This window comes from Odocoileus virginianus, chromosome 21 (genome assembly GCF_023699985.2).
Source record: "Odocoileus virginianus isolate 20LAN1187 ecotype Illinois chromosome 21, Ovbor_1.2, whole genome shotgun sequence".
NCBI classification, from domain to species: domain Eukaryota; kingdom Metazoa; phylum Chordata; class Mammalia; order Artiodactyla; family Cervidae; genus Odocoileus; species Odocoileus virginianus.
This window is the reverse complement of record NC_069694.1, coordinates 4972859-4989893: the sequence shown is the minus strand read 5'-3', so window position 1 is coordinate 4989893 and position 17035 is coordinate 4972859. Positions and strand designations below refer to the sequence as shown.

General features: G+C 38.1%; 1 protein-coding gene across 1 annotated transcript in view; it reads right to left on the bottom strand.

Moving 5' to 3' along the window:
* Nucleotides 1-17035, bottom strand: part of ATP8A1 (ATPase phospholipid transporting 8A1) — a 240371-nt gene that overhangs the window by 36612 nt on the left and 186724 nt on the right. Inside the window, exons 28-31 of the mRNA XM_070451955.1 lie at nucleotides 11597-11671; nucleotides 11370-11492; nucleotides 8024-8102; nucleotides 2153-2214 (exon numbers count right to left, since the gene is read on the bottom strand). Of these exons, the coding sequence (XP_070308056.1) occupies nucleotides 2153-2214; nucleotides 8024-8102; nucleotides 11370-11492; nucleotides 11597-11671 (339 nt within the window). The remainder of the gene's footprint in view (nucleotides 1-2152; nucleotides 2215-8023; nucleotides 8103-11369; nucleotides 11493-11596; nucleotides 11672-17035) is intronic.

Genomic DNA, 17035 nt, shown 5'->3' with positions numbered 1-17035 from the left:
GCTGGACTTGTACGTCCAACCAGCAAAAGAAATGAGTGAGTGAGCTGATGGCTGAACATTACGACTGTGACCGGCTGGAACTGCCACGGAAAGCCTTACATTCCTGCCTCTCTCCCCTGCCTCCTCCTCCTCATTGCCTGACAGTCCAGCCGCAAGCCTTCCGCACATGGGCCTGCCTACTTCTCGTAAAATTCAGGAATAGTGATGGAGAATCATCTAAGGTCTACAGTCATCTTCGGTTCCTAAGATGGCTTTAAACTTATTTTACATCATCTGCAATAAAAGACTTCATTTTCTAAATTTTAAAGATGAGTTATAAAAGTAATACAACTGGCTATTTAGAAATCTGGACACTTATTCTGTAACTTGACTTATTAGAGACTCGGCAGAGTAGAATGTAGGAGCGTGTCACATCTCCATGCTGTATACGTGCGTTGTCACTGGTGCCCATGCTGCTGATTCTAAAGCAGGGGACCCAGATTTAATGGACTTCCCTGTGTTTTCCATAGGATAGCATCACGTTTAAATGGAGTCAGACTACACTGCCCTGGAGTCAGACCACGTGTGCTCAAGACGCCTCATTTATTAGCTGTTCCGATGAGGAACAAGGCAAGTTACATGACCTCTCTGTCTCATCTCCTTCATCTATAAACTGGGATCTGATAAAACTTAATGCTTTATAGGCAAAATACCAAGAATGGTGCTTAGCACTGCAGCATTATCTATGATTATCTATTTGTGATAAAAATAACACACTAAATCCTGCTAGTAGACGAAGGAAGTCGGGGCACTGCCAACAGTTTGCCAGGATGGAAGGGTGGTGCTTGCCTCGCACTGGTGACTGGTGGGTGCTTAAGTGCACAGTCCTACTTTTGCTTACTGTAGGGTTTATACACAGTATTAGACGCTGCCCACTGGGTCATAAAGTCAGGATAAAGCGAAGCACTTGGGCTTTCTCAGCAGGATAGCTAATAGCAATTCAGGATAAAGAGCTGTAGAAATAAGACCTTTACTAAAATTTAAATACTTAACTTAGACTACATAAAAAATTCCAAAATAAGAGAAAGATTTTGACACAAAATAAAGGAAAGACTCCCTATTAAGACTTGGATACTTTAAAATGTCTCTCAGAGACATCCAATGACATCTACCGGTTTATATCTAAACTTAGTCCGTCAAGTATTGTTTGGTTTGCACTTGTTGTATAAGAACAAACCACTAGGCTCCCAAATGTGTTTTTCCCTTTTTTTTTTCTTTCACTACTTGAGTGGGTTGATGTCAATGGAAAGGAGAGCCTGGATTTGCCAAAATCTTTATCTCTCTGTCACTTAGTAGTCTTAACTTCCTATTAATCAGTTATTTAAACATCACATTGTAGTTTTCCACCAACTGAATCAGCCGTATCAACGGTTGCTTAATATTCAGGACAGCACACAGTCCCCACCTGCGAAGCCTTGGAGGGGGCACAGAAGAGGGAAGGACACTGGCTGGAGAATTCAGAGGTGAAGGTTGGAGGGAGCGTCTTCTGGAGACTAACTGTGTGCCTTCGACATTAGTATCCCTGTGGAGCTTTTGACTTTAGATGAAAAAACGGTCGTAAAACATTTTTTTGGCTCTTGAATGGCAGGGTGGGGCTCACACTCATCTATGCGTCCCTCACAAGCATTTACACAAGGATTTCATACAGTGGAGTCCATGTCTTGCGTGGCTTAAATATCTCGAAAAAATGGAGGTTTTTAATTTTTTTGGCATTTTCTTTTTAATGTGACTCTAGAATAATTACTGGTTAAACACCCAAGTATAGTATGGTAGTATTTGCCATGAGTTTAGGAAAGCAAGGAAATATGAACAAGGGCAATAAAATAAACCCGAGGAAAAAGGGACACAAAAAGGGAAAGTGAGGCAATAAGAGTGAAGAAGGAATACTGAAAATAAGAACAACTAAAGACCCATACAGTCAGTGAACCTAAATGACATCTTTATAACCTAATATAAAATAATCTCTTAACAGTCAAACATCTCATCTCATTTTTAAAGGGATGTGCGAACAACCCTTAAATACAGAAATGCACACATTTAAGTTTGAAAATAAAATGAGCTCTACGAAGTAAGTCAATTTCATATGCAAACGAGGCAAACGTCCCCCACTCACTGTGTAAACAAAGTTTCCCAACAGCAGATAATCAGACGTCTTCCCATTTTCAAATACAGTGCCTACATGGAAAGAAGAGAGGTTTGCTGAAAGGAAATAAATTCAGAATCCACTCAAAGATTAATCAATCTAGGAGTGCTGAACAAAAGAGGGGAACCAGGGGCCATACAATGGAGCCAGAAATAAGGCAAATGGAGCAAAACACGGTATTAAGTCTCATAAAGCTTCCCAACTTGGGTCACAGACGAAAATCTAATTTCCAACAGCCAGTGTGAAGAAGGAAACTAGATTTGTTAACCAATTCTCAGGGTTCAAGAGACTGAAAAAAAATCATTACAAGTAGAGCTTAGTGCTATGGGCAGTGAGACAGGAGAAGGCATTCTGAACCCCTAATAAAGAACTTTGTTAACAATAGGAGAGGGTTTTAGGGAGATTTCTTATTATCTTTCAATAAACTTGTTGTCATTGGACCAAAAGGGATTGAAAAAAGCAACTGACAGAGGTCTGGGGAGCCCCAGTGTAATCCCAGGCATGTGGCTCTTTGAGGGGTATGTCTGGCTGAATTTAGGGGTACATCTAAAAGTATTTTGTTATTCCAGCAAGGACTAACAAACACGGCTTCAGATGAAGGGAGCCAGTACTGACCATCAAAAATCACTATTGCTGGTTACAAAAAGTCAAATGAAAATGAACAAACCACATATTTAATCATTTGGTAACACCGAAAAATTTAAAACCCAAGATATGTGTCACACGGTACTCTATTTATGCACATATTTGATAATGTGTATTCAAGGCCTAACATATAAGGACAAAATATGTTAGATAAATTATGAGAGGAGATGGGGAGTGTGGTGCTGGTATGAAGAAAAAGAGATGAGCCAGGTGAGCTCTGGAGATACAGACCTGGCGAGGTTCTGTGACCAGCTTTGTCATCTTGGGTTGTCTACAATCAATCTCCATGGAATTCAGTTTCTTCACTTAAAAGACTGAGTGAAACTACCTACCCTAGAGAGACTTTGAGGTTAAAATGAGCTAAGTGTATAAAGCACTCAGCCAAGTGTAACAGTGTGACCTACCGCTTCTCCACATTTTTCAGATCAAAGTAGCTAGAAAGACTGCTTAACGCACAGTCCAGAGACCTATGAGACTACCTTTCTCTATGGGGTATTCCACGATTGAGGACATAGGATCTGAAGTGCTAACATGTCTTGTGGGTTTGTTGTGGGCAAACCTAAATGCCTGCAACAAATCTGCAAACTTCTATAGAATCAAATTAAACTCAGGTCTACAAAATAACTGAAAGTATCTTCAGGTCAGTTCAGTTTAGTTGCTCCGTCCTGTCCTACTCTTTGAGACCCCATGAACCGCAGCACGCCAGGCCTCCCTGTCCATCACCAACTCCCAGAGTTTACTCAAACTCATGTCCATTGAGTCGGTGATGCCATCCTCTGTTGTCCCCTTCTCCTTCCGCCTTCAATCTTTCCCAGCGTCAGGGTCTTTTCCAACAAGTCAGCTCCTCACATCAGTGGCCAAAGTATTGGAGTTTCAGTTTCAGCATCAGTCCTTTCAATGAATATTTAGGACTGATTTCCTTTAGAATGGACTGGTTTGATCTCCCTGCAGTCCAGGGGACTCTCAAGGGTCTTCTCCAACACCACAGTTCAAAAGCATCAATTCTTTGGCGCTCAGCTTTCTTTATAGTCCAACTCTCACATCCATACATGACCACTGGAAAAACCATAGCCTTGACTAGATATCTTGGACTTCCATGCTTCTGCTATTGGTTAGGTTCCTTAATCAATACAAAAAAGCTATAAAAAATAATTGTCGTTGGGTCCAATAAATCTTATAGTCATCGCTGGTTTGTCGTAAGAAAGTTGCAGATAAATTTCAAAATTGAGTCAAGAAAAAAAGTTAAAAGCCTGTTGTTGGGTTTATCCAGTTTGGCATTTGGATGATTTATGTAGATTACTTGTGCTAATATTTTGTGTTAATATGCTCTGGACTAAAACTCTTAAAAATGATTAGGAATCTCCCAAAGCTTTAGCTTATGTGGCTTTATATCAATTAATACTTACCAAATTAAAAATTAAGACATACATTTTAGAAACATGTACTGATTTATCTAAACATAACTATAATAAACCCAATGTATATAATATAAGCAAATATTATATATATTTGATAACTATTCTCCCAAGAAAAATTAGTGAGAAAACTCATTGTTTTACATTTTTATAATTTCTTATTACATTTTTACAATTTCGGGCTTAGTAGAACTGGATTCTCATATTGTTTCGGTTGACATGAAAGTGAAAGTGAAGTCACTCAGTTGGGTCTGACTCTTTGAGACCCCATGGACTGTAGCCCACCAGGCTCCTCTGTCCACAGGATTTTCCAGGCAAGAGTACTGGAGTGGGGTGCCATTTCCTCCTCCAGGGGATCTTCCCAACCCAGGTCTCCTGCATTGCAGGCAGATGCTTTAAAGCCACCAGGAAGTCCTCACATATGAGGGAAATCCAATTGCACAGAGAGGTGGAGTTACAAGGGAGAGAAGTATTTGATAGCCTTTTCTAGTAACTGACTATTCCTTGATGCTACTTAAAACTCAAGTCATTTCTTAAAGACCTGGAGATAGTTTCCTAAAGGTTAGTTGCAGTGGACTCTGAAACTGTTCTGCTGGTGAACACGCTGAGCACACATAGAACTAGTAGAGATACACTGTTGCACACACAAAACTTACATAATGCTCTAAACCCACGTTACAATAAAAAATACTCCTAACATCCCCTGGAGGAGGGCATGGCAACCCAGGCCCATACTCTTGCCTGAAGAATCCCAAGGACAGAGAAGCCTGGTGGCCTACAGTCCATAGGGTCACAAAGAGTCAGACATGACTAAGGCGACTTAACACACAACCGTAAAAAAATTCATTGGAAAAATTCATCCTGAATGGATCTTTTACTTATGCACGATTCTGTGACCTCATGGATATAGTTGGTTCAGCTGATAACTCCAATAACTCCCCAGACACTCTAGTGGATAAAGCCGATGCTTGCTGACCTGCGGCTGAAATACTTTATGCATACTTCCCATTTTGTCAAGCAGAATATTAGTAAGATGTGTATCAAGTTTCAGGATGTAATAAAAGTATTAGGTTTACAGCGTCTTCAAGGGTATTCTTAAGGGAAACTTTTTTTTTTTTTAATGTGGGTGCGTGGTAGTGAAGAATATAATGATTTCTAGTATAGTTGTACCGGTGTTTATGTCAAGGTACCAGCAATTTTACCCACTGCTGGTTTTGCAGCAGCAATGAAAAAGACAAGTAATGTCTCGATAATATAAAAAATTTGAAACTATGAAATTTTGACCTCATTCATGGACCTCAAAAGGTCTTGAGTATTCTCAGGTGTCTATAGACCATACTTTTGAGAAACACTGAAGCAAGTGAATGAATGTTCAGCCATATATTATATAACTATTTCTATCTCTTTTGTATCTCATCCTTTCAAAAGCTAAAGAAAACAAAAACTTATTTAAAAACAAAAAAAGGGCAAAACAAAGTAGAATGTTAAAACACAATTTATGCTATATGTCATTTATCTCTTGAAAAGAGGAAGCACACGTTCTCTGGACTTGGCTAGATTTGGGGTCCCCAGGCAGCACCTCTTGTGAACTGCTTCTGCTGAGGCTGGAGGGCTTGGCAGGTCCTCAGACAAATGCAGAGGGAATCCTGGGCTGGAATTAGTTGGGAACTCCTTTCAAACCTCTCCTTCCTAAAGTGTTTTGAATTGGCAAGGTGTTTTGGATGCTGTCTGCTTTGTGCTACTTTAAAATTTTTTCTTTCTAATTTAGAGTACTAAAATAGCTTCAATGATGGACATTCCTAGTTTTTCATGCCTACACTGATTTTGCATTAGGAAAATAAACTACCTAGAAAACTTACTTAAGTCCTATATTGTACCCTGGATTTCAACACCCCATGGCTCCCCAAAGTGGAAGCAATCCAAATGTCCATCAGTGAGTGAATGAATAAACAAAATGTGGTCTATCCATACAGTGAAATATTATCCACCCATAAAAAGGAATGAAGTCCTGATTTATGCCACAATAAGGATCAGTTAAATTCTTGTGTCATGATTCTATTTTTATGAAATGCCCAGAACAGGCAAATCCACAGAGACAAAAATCAGTGGCTGCCAGGGGCTGGGGGAGAGGGATGGAAAAATGAGGAATGACTGCTCCTGCATAAGGGGTGATGAAAATGTTCTGGCATCAGAGAGTGGGGACATTGGCACAGTTCTATGATTACACTAGAAACCACTGAATTGTCTAGGATAAAAGAGTGAATTTTATGGTGTGTAAAATTTTATCTAAAAAATGCTATTATGATTCTCCTGGCCCAGTGGGTCAATATTTTATATTTAATTAGATCTTACCACAGCTATTTCCAGGGCCTGGTAATGAGAATCTATTCACTTTGTACTGGCGGAGCAATGAATGTAGGAAGGAGATGAAACTCTCCAACCAGCACACGAAGCTACTGTCTTCTCCATGATACGCACTCCCCTGCTCACACCACAGGTTCTCATGAAGGCATCTGTGATGCACTGGGGGCCTACAGAGAGCCAGGCTCTGTTCGGGGCATTAGGAAAACAACCGCGAACTTAACAGACAGTGCCCTGCCCTTCTGGAGCTTTGGTTCTAACAGAGGAGAATGGTAATTTAAAAAGCAGATATATCACACCCACCAGGCAAGCACCAAGAAGATCCAAGAGCGTGGGGAGAGAGGGTCGGGGTTGGAGGGTCTTGGACGCAGGGCGATCGGGAGTGGGGTGGGAGGACAGGGCAGCCGGGACCGCTGGTGAAGACGGGAAGAGCGGGTGGATGGCTGGGGCACAGTGAGAGTGGGAGCTGGCTGGGGTGGCAGCGGTGGGCGGGAGAGTCAGGCGGGGTTGGCCAAGCCTGGGGCCGTGGATTTGGTTCTAAACGTGATCACGTCGGCGGGGTTCTGGGGAGGGAGGCACCTGGCCTGACTGATGTTTTATGAGGATGCCCCTGGCAGCGTGGAGAGGAGGCTGTCGGTGGGATAGGAGAACTGGCCCTGCATCTTACGGGTCAGTGTTAACTCAGGCTGCAAGGACAGCTGGTACCTCTGACGGCCGTGCAGACCTCGGGTGGCATGTGAGTCACGTCCGAGGTACGTCTGTGAGCTGAATGCTCAGTGGCCTTCCTTGGGATCCCAGGTCAAGGTCTGCTCCGGACAGAGCCACAGCAGCCTAAGCATCCAGGGACCTCTTCTCCAGAGTGACTACTTAATCATTTTTATGTGTGCAGGAAATTCACCATGATCCCATCTCTCAAAACTGACACAGTAACATCGCCCCCTCAAAACAAGCAGAGATGAAAGCTTACACTCCAAGACGAACATAAAAACATACTGAAAATCTCATCTAAAGCTGCAGCTCAAGTACTTGAAAATACTAGCATGTCTGATTAGGTTCAGTATAAAGAGCTGATTCAAGTCTCACAGGTACAATAAATAGACTACATAAAATATCAGCACTATTGTCTTCTAACTACACATCAACAGAGGGAAAAAAAAAAAAGCCTAAAATTTCACTCCCTGCAAGTTTGAAAACCATGAGAAGTGGAGAAGAAAGGCTTTGCATATATTAAATCACTTTGCTCCCAAAGGAATAGTAAAAATCTTTAAAGTGTGCACAACTTTTAGATGCATGTATTTTACGCTAAGGAAAAAATATCATAAAATGAAACACCGCTATAATTTTTAACATATATTGACAATGAATTATTTTTCTAAAAAAGTAAAAGTCACCTCTTAGCATTCATATCCTTCCTACTTACCATATTGAAGGGCTTTTAGTGGAAACCAAAACAGAATAACTGAGTGGAAGAGGCCATTTAAACAATGAACCCAGAAAACCTGAGGGAGAACAAAAATCCATGAGAACCATTTGCGATAAACTAGCTCTGTGAACTCTGACCTTTCTTTTTATCTGTGAGCTAGATTCACAAAACGTGTTTCTGTCGGGCCACCACTGTGAATTAATAGAACTGACAGACACTTTCTGCCTCTTAGACCTTCATGGGTCATTTATTTATTTTTATGTTTCTCTAAATGTTTTTTCAGCTTCACTGAAATTTTTTCTACTTTCTAAAAACCAAGGATTAAAAGTTTAAATTTCTGCCTGAAGAAGAAAATAAAATTTAAAACTACTGTTAGATCATGAAATTCTTCAAGTGGGACTATTTTCATAATTCCAGATGAACAGAGTTTTGAAAATTTTAATTTAATTTTTGAAAATTGTAATTTGGTGAGATCCCTACTTTTTCTTTTCCATGTGCAATAAAAGTGCAAACTTTTAAATGGTAAGGATATACTGCATTCTCTTTTTCCACACACACCCACACATCCACACGAGCAACACTAAAAATAACAAGTGTAACATTTACATTGCATAGTTCCTCAAAGCAAAGCCTTTTTACCAGGACTGAAGTTATAAAAGACTTTCACAATTTTAAAACACCTGTCAACATCAACTATCATTAATAGTAATTGCTTTCTCATCTATTGTATTTTATTAACAAGAAAGCAAGCATCACTGGTCTTTTCTTTGTAACATGGATGTAAAAGATTAAGTTATAGAAAAACTGTTTAGAACTCTTAACGGCCCTTTGAAGGGTTGCAGTTTTGTCATTCAGAAGTGCTTCTTGCAAACAAAACGTATGCTAAATAAAACTGGCATGTATTAAAATAGTTTTAAGCTGTTCAAACAACAGAAATTAAGTTGCCTGCCTCCCAAAATTTTCCACTGTGATCTCAGCGTCTTTTGTTAGCTCACTCAGCCACACTGGATTGTATGATCCAATTTACGCTCCAATACATTACACATCTGAACTTATGTTACTCATTAACCTTTGTCTCTTCTCCTCACTATGTCATTACTGCAAGTTTTTATTTGACAGAAAGCACAGGTGGGTGCAAGAAAAATTAGTTCTACTTTTCCATTTTCCTGACCGATACTTATTGTCACATGTTAATCCTTTGACCCCTGTCAGGACCTCAGCACCTCCGACCCTTTTTACCATAACAAACGTAATGGTCGTCTTTCAGGGCAACAATGCGCCTACACTGGGGACCTGAAGCAACTGCTGTGTACACAACCGGGCATTCTGTAACCATTTGTTCCTGAATTTTAAAATGTTTATATGGGATTTATTCAAACAATTTTCACTGAAATCATTAGAAAACCCATAAACCCCATAAAAATTGCTGGCAGCTTGTGTATCTATAAATATTTAAATGAATACAGAAGTTGTATATTTGGATTGATATGGTGACTTTTCTAAACGCCAGGGCTTTGCAGACTATGAGATGCTTTGTATACAAGAACAGCAAAAAATACAAGGAAGGCTGTTCTCATGTTAAAACTATATATGACCAGTTACACTTTCTCACTGGCCACAAAACCTTCCAAGTTGCCATATACAAAGGGTACAAAAGGATGTGACTTTCTAGGAATGGTTTTGGGTAATCCTGTGAGGATCAGTTTATAAGCAACAGGAGTAAGGTCAAGGCAGTGGCTGGGAAGCTAACTCTCAAGAGACACCCTGGAGCCTCAGCAGTGGGAGATGGGGACATGTGGCTGAGCTTGATGTCACTCTGGGCTGGTGAGGGTTATTGTTAGCCTGCCAGAAAGCCTGGAACCTTCCTAGCTCTCAGATCACATTTTCAAGGAAACAAGAGCCCATGGTCCATTGTATCTGCCCCGATTGTGGCTTTCTGTCACTTGAAAATACTCACCATAGGTAATGAAAACCTTTTAGCAAGGCAGTGGAATTTAATACAAACTGGACATCAAAGGTAAATTTTTAAAAAAGCAAAAAATAAAACATTAAGAAATTAAAGCATAGACATTGCATATTATAAATAGCAACAGTTTTAAAAGACCACTAAAATACTTTATAGACCCAGTGGGTTCTATAAAAACCCACTTGTTCTCCACTCTACAAAAAACCTTGTAGTTAAGTTTTTTTTTTTTTTTAATTTAACCAAATTCAGTTATATCATCCCTCAAGTTGTATGCATCTGCACACCGGGACATGTATGCACAGTGCGTTCATGAATACCTTGTCTCAGAAGATGAATGGCATCCTGGCAATAAACTTAACACCATCATTTACTGTGTGAGGTTAGAGGCGCTGACACACCTGTCTCACTCTATTCCCCTGGTATACTGAGGACAAATGTCATTTGACAGTTTTATGAAATAATAAAATTCAAAATATTCTGCATTAATTTCCTAAATTCAAAACACCAAATTAAGGTTACATATAATTATTGGTAACATAACATGCATAACATAACCAACATGTACTATATTAAATGAGAAAAAATTCTGTTAAGGTGTATTTGATACTTTTATTATAGTTTCAAAATTACATCTACCTTGACTGTTACAAAACTTAAAAAAAACAAAAAAAACAACAACAAAATTCCTCAGTTACACTGGATAGAAACCTGACTTACTAACAAACAGTAGTGGAAACACTTCAGAATACATAATTGCAGGAAAGTGAACTACGCAGGAAATAGATATTTCTGTTCCTGCGATGAAGAAATACCATGGATCACAAAGATGACAAAAGCCCATGGCTTGCTATATAGGCTATAAACCTGGAATATGATTTTAGATAAAATGTTGGATATTTTATCTTATATTAAGTTTTATGGCTTAATAATGATTGTAAATAATGATTACTACTGGTAAATGGGTTATCTACCAGAGACAGTATTTTTAATGCTTAATACAATCTAGTATTCCAATGAAGACAAAGTTATTTCATAAAACAGAAAACGAGTGAAGACCGATCTGTCATCCCTCACCACTTTGTATGTGTAAAGACAGCCCGTGTCGGTCCTGGATGACTGACCTCTGAGGAGAGTGAGCATTTCCCCACAAAACTGCAAAAAAAAGTCAGAGGGCCACCCCCTCTGCCTGCCAACCTCCAGCGAAATGTGGTTACAGTTTAAATTCACAGCAAAACCAAACACCTTCCCAGGTCGCATCAGAGCTTTAAGCAAGCCTGGCCTGCCATGCTCAGGACCCCGGAGGTTCCCTGGCTTCAGAAGACCGATGCCCCAAGCAACTGAGCAGTGAAGCAAGTCCTGCCAGGCACTGGTTCCTACCTTGGTGTTGAAGTCCAGGGCATTCTGAGATGTTTTGTATAATTCAGGATACTTCAACATATTCTCCTTTCTGCATGATCTCTCAAATATTCCCAGAGTTAAGGGTGGCATTGCTGTAAACATCTAAAGTGCACAAACTAGTCATTATACCAGGTAGCCAAAAGCAGGGTGAACTTCTATCTCAAAGTATTCAATAGAACAGGAATAATTAAAAGGCCTAAACTTACCACATTATAAAGACCTATGCACCATCTCTCAAAGAGGATCTGTCCAGAAAAGCCATTCACGAAGGCAAACCAGATCTAGGAAGAAAACAGTCCAACCCCCCCAAATTAGAATGCTGAAACCATAAATTCAATGTTTAAAATCTGTTGTTACTCAACCAGTGCATAAGAGCTTCACTGACGTCGTATTTTCATGATTCTCTTGAAAACGGCGTTTCTCAGCTTTACTTTTTAATTTGAAGGGATTCTTTCATAAGGTCTTTGCTATTTAGGTCAGGATTGGTCCCACTTGTTGAATCAAAAAAGAACTATACCAATAGGCAATCATAGATTAAAAAAAAATTAGGTATAATCTTGTTTCCTAAAAGATATTTTAGATAATATATTTAATGCCATTAAAATTTTAGACCTTTAATTCCCCTTTAAAATATCTATCTTCTGGTATTTATTTAAAGATTTTTCTATCATAATTAAAAATTTTGTTTATTTAGAAAATAAAATAATTTCTTATACTAATACTATCACCATTTATTGTCTTCTGCTGTGGTTATATTCATGTAGCTCATTTATATACATTAAAAGATTTATCTTACTGGAAACCTATAGGCAGCATCATGTCCTGTTCCTTTTCTTAATATTATATAATACATATTTTCTTAACTTGTTACATACCCTTTAAAATGATGCTAATGGAAATGGATATATATCCCCTACTATTTTGGATATTTAGCTTGCTTCTGTTTTTTTGCTACTACACATAATTCAGAACTGAATATTCTTTCAGAAATCCTAAATATTTCAATTTCTTAGGATGAATTACTTTGAATAAAATATAGTTTAACTGAGGTAAAATTGACATACAAAAATGACACATTTAATGTACACAATTTGGTGAATTTGGACATATGCATGAAACCATCACCTAACCAAGGTAACAGACATATCCCATCATCTCCCAAAATTTCCTCCTGTTCTTTTTTCTTTTTCCTTTTAGAATGAATTCTTAGATGAAGAATTAATGTGTCAGAGTATTTAACCTTTTTAAAAAACAGTTCTTGATAATTATAGCCATCAGAATGCAAAATTTGAATTTATAATATTAAAAATATTTTGTAACTTAAATTTATACTTTGATTAAAAACAAATCTTTAACTAATAGAGTGACATGTTCTTATATATTTTGCAGTTTCTTAAAAGCAGAAAACTGAACTTTGCCTACAAAATTAAAGGACAATAAAAAGAAACTTTCTCCAGCATATTTAAGACAAATGGAAAATTTAAGTGAATGTTAGTAAATCAATAAACCCAATGTTATTTTTAAAAAAGCAGGACTAAAATGTAATTAAAAATCACATTGATCTGGAAGAGAAAAATGTCTGACCCAACATGACATAAACGCAAACACAAAGCCAAACTATCACAACAACAACCAAAAACCTGTTAGGGAACAGCAGTCTGGACGTGCTGGTTAAGTGAATTTTTGAACTGGAGTTGCATGGACTTTGCTACACTTCACGTTTCATTTAACCTCATTATGGAAGCATGAATTGCTACAAATTCACCGTTTATCAATATGTACCCAGGCTGGCCTCCCTATCAACAGTTTCTGTACCCACATTGATCTTTTTCCTTTTCATAGTGGAAAGGAAGGACTGAGCATATATAAAAACCAATGTCGGCTTCATGAGATGGAAAAGAGAACAAGCCGCAATAGCACATGAAAATAAGTCCAGATTGTGTTAGGGTTGTAACATGCATTAACGACAACAAGAACAAAAGCGTGGATATGGGAGGCAAATCTGAAGCTCTCACTTGCTTGCCACATATATTTACGGAAAAGATGTGAACTTGTGCTCTCACCTAGAAGCCAGATCATTCATTGCTACATGCAAAAGTACTTAGCATCTTCAAGGGAAGTTAAATTTATTCCTGGGAGACTTGGGGTGGTGCTGCAGACTTAAAACTTTTTTTTTTGGAAGGCGTTAAGTAGACATAAATTGACAGGACAGACTTCAACGTGATCTATTGTGTTTTCACATTTGGCCTTTTTGAGATGTGGATTATGTAAATACATATTTGTGGTACTCTGGGTGACGGTAATGTTTTCCCTGTAGGTGACTGTGAAGCTCATTCAGATTTCTTATGCTATGATGGTAATATAAGGAATTTTTAAACACAAACTTTCAGTTGTGGCCTGAATAGTCTATGAAGATGCAGCCTAATCTTCGCTGGTCTGAAGAAAGCTGCAGCTGCAAACATACCAAATTCCTTTAATGGACATGATTTGGCTCAAAGGTTAGTTATAAATGCATTTGCAAACATCAATACTGTATAGTAGGAGACATTTATGTTAATAAATTTGTGTGTGAATAAACATTTGTAAATGTGAATGGTCTCCTGGCTTCTTTGTATGTAAATTTGGTGATTAAAACACCACTAGGAGCTTGAAATTGAGGAATCTAAATTTGAAATTTAGGAATCTAAGTCAATGGATATTTATATTCAGCTTCCAATTCAAAATAACTTGCAAATAAGCTAACACACTCACAGTCCAAGTTTATTTTAAAATTCACTACGTATCTAACTGCTTTATGAGAACAATGTAGACATTTTTAAGTTGAAAACTATCAAATCATTTTTGCCTTTTTATTTTTCCTACTGAAAGGTATGTGAACATGTTTCTAAAAATTCTCTTCCTGTGCTTTAAAAAGTTAATATTTTAATTTTTTTTTCCATTTATTTTTACTAGTTGGAGGCTAATTACTTTACATCATTGCAGTGGTTTTTGTCATACATTGTATTTTAATTTTTTTTAAAGGAGAAATGACTATAGTACCCACATTTTCATATAAATATTTTGGCACTGAAGTTTACATATTTTAAAGGAAAGAGAGATTTTTAACAGTGAAGACGTCTACCAGAAGGCTGATTTCAAGTTAGTCTGAGATTTGCAGTTTAAAGATACATTAGAAATGCATCCCATACTAAATAAAACAACATCTAAATTACTATAAACACATAAAAGTCCCTCCCTTGACTCAACAAAACCATGGATGCAGAAAGAAAACATAAGTCCCTCTGGGGAGGTATCTAAATTATTTAAATTCACAGGAAATCCATATCTCAGCACAACTGGTGGGAAAGTATCACCTCATTGACTTTAATCAAAGCTTCTGGAAATCAGAAACACTACACTGCCTTGGGATCTTACCGGAAAACCTGGATGTGACCAATTGTTTGAGAGAAAAGGTCTTATTTTAAGGAGTCAGAGAAACTAAAATCTCTTTAGCGAGTGCCAGTCATTCCAATGAACACCTAGAGTCCCTGTTGAGTGGCCAGCACAAGCAAGCGCTTTGTACCGCCACCTGCCAAATCTGTTTTTATTTGTTTGGCCATAATTTATGGCCGTGCAGTAGCTAGACGGTGACATTCCTGGCAGTTCAGCAACAGGAAAAGCAGTTTTTACAGATAATCTATAAATCCCATAGTGTTCCATCCTATTTCTTTCTTAGCAAAGAAACTTCAGACCTGCCTGTCCTGGTATTATTTTCTGACTTTCACGTCCCAGTAGAGGCGTGGCAGTTAAAGCTTCACAGGCATTTCCCCGATGGAGCATTTCTGCATGTTAAACAGCAGCTTACAAACAGTCAGTGAGTCCTCTGCTCCCACGCCCCATCAGCACAAAATCTGAAAGGGGAGATTCGAGACTGGCAGTTGTCCTCACTAGAGACATTCAGTGATGTGCATTCTGTCTATTCACTCACAGTATTGACATGAGCCATTAACATCTGCAGAACTTGTTTTAGCTGGCAAAAGTTGGGTATCTGGGAATTGATTTAAAAGGTCAATTCATTTCCAAGATAGTTGAATTATATTCAAAATACATTTCCATAAACTGCTAAAAGAAAAATAACTTAAGAATGAGATTTCCAGTAAAGTTTAGGACTGACTTCCTTTCCAATGTGTAAAGAATTTGATCAGTATTAGTTATCTTTCAAAGAGGCTTCAAATTCAAAGCCAAGTGAAGTTTAGGGCTAATCAACCGCAAATTGCATAACTCTGGATTTGAAACAGAGCATGCTGATTTAGTTTTTCATGTGAGTTTGATATATTTTATGTCTCCCATTAGTACATAATTTTGACCACTTCATTGTTGATTGTCAAATAATCTAGATTTAAAAAGTGGCAAGTTGAGTACCCATTTCATTTTACACAATGATATTTTTGCAAGCAGATTTATTACTGCCAGTGGCATTAAACACCCAGATACTTCAAGAATATATGTAAATAAACTGTCTAAATTGGTATTCTTTCTAATGTTGATAAATGTTGAGGGATAAGAAAAAAATCTAACTAGAAAAGTTAGGACTATAGAGGGGACTGAGAATTGTAAATAATTTTATTAGAAAAGAATAAAAAATTTATATAAACAAAATATTTTGTACGATCTTATAAGCTATTTTGGAAGTGCATTTTGTTTCAAAACAGACTATTTCAGACCAAATTCAGCAGTAATGAACAATAACTAAATTCATAGATTATTCTATGTTTCCAAGTATTTAATTATAGTATTTCATTATTTTACCTAATGGGTTGCAATCTAATTACAGATTTTTAGTGACCAATAAATAAAACTGCCTGCACACTTTGAAACTGAAAACCCAGGGATCGAACCTGGGTCTCCTGGATTGCAGGCGGATTCCTTACCGTCTGAACCACGAGGGAAGCCCTTAATTTTACTAATCTGACTCATAATAAGAACTATGCTCAGTCAACATTTTGATAAGAAGATAACCATTCTGACAGGCATAAAGAACAGCTGAGGCAAACAAACAGCAGTTTCCAACTAACATCTCAGCAGGGGAAATGTAAAGTCTACTGACTGCTTTGTTTACAGTGTTACTTTTGTGGCATAAAGTATGAGATATGATTTTCAAATGGCACATGGGAAGGTTCTGCCTCTGCTGATGGATGTGGAGAAGCAGTCAGCTGAGCAGAAGGCAAGCTGGCATGAACAAAGACGTGTAAGGGAGCCCAGGGCAGATTTATGAAGGCGTCGGCAGGTCCTCGGACAGGGTGGAAGACGGAGGCTTTCTTAACAAGCTATGGAGCGCTCCTTGTCATGCTCCGTGGAGCTCCAAGAGGAGCACGGAACTGGTAACGCCTAGAGTTCAAGGATTACGAATACAGCTTCTGATGATAAGATGGTCCTATTTTTTAAAAAAAATATAAAGGACTTACTTATCGCATCCTGAGTGTTGAGTTTACTTATTCACCTACTGGTGCTATGCTACCCAGAGGAACAGCCACTGGCCATGTGGTTCTTGAATACTTGAAATGTGATTAGTCCAAACTAAGATACGCTGTATGTGTAAAATACACACTAGACTGTGAACACTTAGTTATGAAGAAAAGAATGTGAAATATTGCTTTAATAATTTT